Here is a 3,915-nt window from a genome sequence, read left to right as displayed (position 1 = left end):
GTCCCCAGGGAGGGCGAGGAGCGTGGGCAGCGCGGCATAGGCCCCAGGGAGGGCAGGCATACGGGAACAGGAAGCCTGGGCGAGCGTGCAGTAAGTGTCCGGGAGAGAGGCTGGCACGCGAGAACAAGCCCGGCAGGCAGGTTAAAATAAGAGGCTCCAGGGTGAGCGACTAGCACCCTACTGACACTAAGTCCCGGAGAAGGGCGCGGTAGAAGTCCCGGAGAGGGGCAGGCGCGCAACAGTAAGCCTGGATAGGGGCCTGACTGATAGGAGCGCGACAGAGCCGAGCGCGTGACTAGAGGCCCGGAAAGGGCGAGAGGGGGACAGAAGCCCGGGAGGGGCGAGTATATTGGGCGCGCATACAAAGAAACCCCAGAGAGAGGGAGTGCGCGTATCGAGAGATCCCAGGTGGGAGCAAGTAAATGACACGAGAACGTCTGGTACAGCTGCGAGGCTTGGGGCATGCTAAAGGGGAGGCTGGAGGCACGCATAGCCCTTAAGGCTGGGGTGCGCCAAGTTACCCCATATGGAACAGGGAATAGTTCCAGCATAACACCGTGTACTAGGGGATCAAAGGCAGCCTCCCATATAGAACCAGATATCATCAAAGACGAGGCGGGCGAGATAAGAGGGTGCTGGATCGCCTACTTGGCATGGTAGGGGGGGTGCTAGAGGGATCACGGCCACCCCTGCGCCCCGCCCCGTGACCACGATATTTGGCTATAAACTTTATAGTGTCCTTAACTAATATTTAAAAAGACCCCAACAGAGAAGACAAAACAAACTGAAGCCATATGTTACAGCAGTTTACCTGCTAATAACTTCTAATATTTTTGCATATTCTTCACTTGGATTTTTTAAAGCTTTCCTCCTTGTATTTACATTATAAAAAAGATCTTCAACCTGCAGAGAAAAAGGTCTCTATTCAAAATCACATATCAAATTAAGATTAAGTAAACAGTTCATATGAACCACTCTAAGGCACATTTTAATTTAAACATAGTCTGTGTTCTTGACTCACTACCTGCTTGGTTTGCCCCAAGTGTTGTGCTTAATTTCATATAACACAATGCCATTCTGAGGGATACTAAAATACCAGAAATAATGATAACCATTTTTTACAGGAACAAAAATGAATGTTTTGTTCTTAGTATTTAATCTTTGGTGGAAACTATGCTAAGAGAGAGAGATTCTGAGGTAAAAAAATCCCTATTTTACTGTTAACAAACTTAATGTGCTCCCTTGTTACAATGTAGTTTAGTATAATAAAAGTAAATAATTACAAAAACTAGTACATTTTCTGTTAGTTTAGGATAAATGGAGTAATAAGACGTTTGATGTTTTAATGAAATGAGTAAAATACATTCTGATAAAGTCCTAGAGGCAGAAACATCATTAAATTATGTTTGTTTTGCCGTTAGTAGTAGCAGGTGCTTCATCATTGTGTTATTAGGTTCATTGGCATTTTAGATTTAACATTTATATATTAAATCTAAAATTCCTTTAGTTAGGATTGGTCTCCTGGCGTTTGTTTTGAAAAACAGTGTTAAGTTCGAGGCAATTCAGCACCACATTTTTAAAGGAGGTAAGCTTATCTCCCCAAAGGCAATCTGAAAAGTCCAAATACAAAATGCTGCCAAATACATCATGATGCAGTACTATCACCTAAAAGCAGAGGAAAAAAACACCACATAACTGCCATCTTTGGAAAGATTATAGAGAAAATCCACAATGTTGTAAAATGTTTAAAAAGTCTCAATGTACAAGAAATATACAACACTTGTAAAATCAACCAGAGAGACAACTGATCTACCGTGATCTGAGTCCCCTGGTTTCCAGCACAAGGCTTCGGAGGAGCTTTCAATTTCCCATCACAATAGCTGGCTCTGAACAGAAAACAAAATAAATAGGTATCAGATACCTAGATTAGTCAGGAAAAGCAATGCAACACACAAACAACGCAGGCAGAAACTGGGAATGAACAAAAAGCCAACTCAACCTAAAGAATTAAAAGATGAGGCTGCATTTATGCAGATTTTCACAGGGATGGCAAAAGGATCACAATTTCTGGTTCCTACTCCACAGCAACCAGAGGCCAGATTTGGGGAGGGCATTTATTTTACATAAATACAAACCAATTATTATTTCCTCTAAATCTTGATCTCATAAATAGTTCAACAGCATTAGCTGAATGGTTTACAAGTGAACCTAGGTAGAGGTAGAAACCCAGCATTGGGAAAAGTCAGTAAAAACAGCTAAAGTCTAGCAAAGTTAAAAGATCCTGTTTTCAGTTACTCATAAGAGAAAGCATCAAAAAGCAGCCCTGCAGGCAGGATTTTCTCTGAAGATGGACAGCGAACAAGAAAGTTTAGCTTAGACTTGCTAATAAAAAATTCCCTTTAGAAGGTTCATTCATCTTTGAAGACTTAAACAACAGTCCATTGCATGAACTAAAAATGTATTTGCTTTTACAGTCTGAAATAAATCACACTCAATCTTCACCTACCTAACTCTATGCTTTCCCTTCCTCCTGCTCCCCATTTCAATTATCTATGTAACTTCTACAGTTTGTACCCTGACGCCTCTTTTATATTATTCTCCCATTTCATCCTTATACCCATTTTGTTGCAACCTACATGGTCCTTCCCATCATGAACTATGGGAATTTATACTCCCTTTTCTAGCTTTTGTGAGCTTAGGGAATACAAGATATCATCCATGCTACTAATCACTTTGAAATAAGGCATACAATAGCTAAGATCATTATAAATGCACACAACTTATAGAGTGAATACATATACCATACCTGTATGCACACTTTGCATCAGCAGTTTTAGTTGTTACAGTAACATGGGCAACATGACTTATGCTAGCCAGAGCCTAGTGAGATAAAAAAAAGATCTTTACCAAGCTTTTTCAAAGAAATATCTATCTTTGAATGAATGTATCTATAGTAGTTCAATAACTAGTTACCACTAAAATGCAGATAGTTCATACTTGCAAGTAACTGATGTTAATTACCTAAAGGTAGTAAATGTCAAATTAAACAGATGCTGGATAGACAAAGTACTGAAACAAAATTTTGAACTGGGCATGATTAAGGATATGACAGTCTCTTGGTTTATACTACCTATGCTTTTAAAGTATTCCATTCAGGAATCAGTTTCAGCTTCTTGGGTTTTTTTAATGAAAATGTAAATGCTTAAAAACAACCCAAAACCCCCCCCTAAAACCAAACAAACAAAAAAATGACCTGAACTCTTACAGCGCCTTCACGCACACAGAATTAGTAAACCAGTTGATTATACAGCATGAATTAACATTTGATCATTACTTCTGATATTCCGAGTAGTTCAATAAACAGTGTAACTAAAAAGTGGCCTGTGAAGTTATTATGATTGTCCCTTCTCTCTTTCTGGTTAAAACAAGCCTTAGAGGTTTCCCCTTTCTCCTCAAACCTAGTCAATAAAGTTTCTTTCCTAAAACTTTTTATATTACAAATCCAAGTCTCATATTTTTTCCTGGAATTTTCTATAACTACCTGTAAAGTTAGCTTAGACTTGCTCTGGCATCACAGATTCCAGATACATGAATCAGAACCACAGACTCACAGGTCGCGTCCAGACAAGCGCGCACGTGCCTCTTGCCCCACCTCAGATCCTGCTGAGGCGGGGAAAGAGGCATGTGCAGGATCGAAAACATTTTTCCTGGGCTGCAAGTCTGTCACGTGGGGAGAAAATTAGACCATATCCAGGGGTCTGAAAAAAACCAAAGCAAAAAAAGCGGGATAGGGCATGATCCCAGACTGTGCCGAGGCAACCTGAGGATAGGTCCTTCAGGGAGACACTCTAGCTGTCAGAGTGTCTCAGTGGTTGGCCCCTCACCCTGGTGCTGAAACGCACGGCTGGCCAGGCC

The 3,915-nt window shown here is 40.9% G+C and overlaps 1 protein-coding gene across 1 annotated transcript in view; it reads right to left on the bottom strand.

Moving 5' to 3' along the window:
* The window catches only part of MLH1 (mutL homolog 1), a 31,724-nt gene that overhangs the window by 21,799 nt on the left and 6,010 nt on the right, over window positions 1–3,915 (bottom strand). Inside the window, exons 4-6 of the mRNA XM_019538150.1 lie at window positions 2,807–2,880; window positions 1,814–1,886; window positions 812–903 (exon numbers count right to left, since the gene is read on the bottom strand). Coding sequence (XP_019393695.1) covers window positions 812–903; window positions 1,814–1,886; window positions 2,807–2,880 — 239 coding nt within the window. The remainder of the gene's footprint in view (window positions 1–811; window positions 904–1,813; window positions 1,887–2,806; window positions 2,881–3,915) is intronic.

This window comes from Crocodylus porosus, unplaced genomic scaffold (assembly GCF_001723895.1).
Source record: "Crocodylus porosus isolate Cpor-Errol unplaced genomic scaffold, CroPor_comp1, whole genome shotgun sequence".
Taxonomy (NCBI): domain Eukaryota; kingdom Metazoa; phylum Chordata; order Crocodylia; family Crocodylidae; genus Crocodylus; species Crocodylus porosus.
The sequence above is the reverse complement of the archived record's forward strand: the minus strand, read 5'-3'. Positions and strand labels throughout refer to the sequence as shown.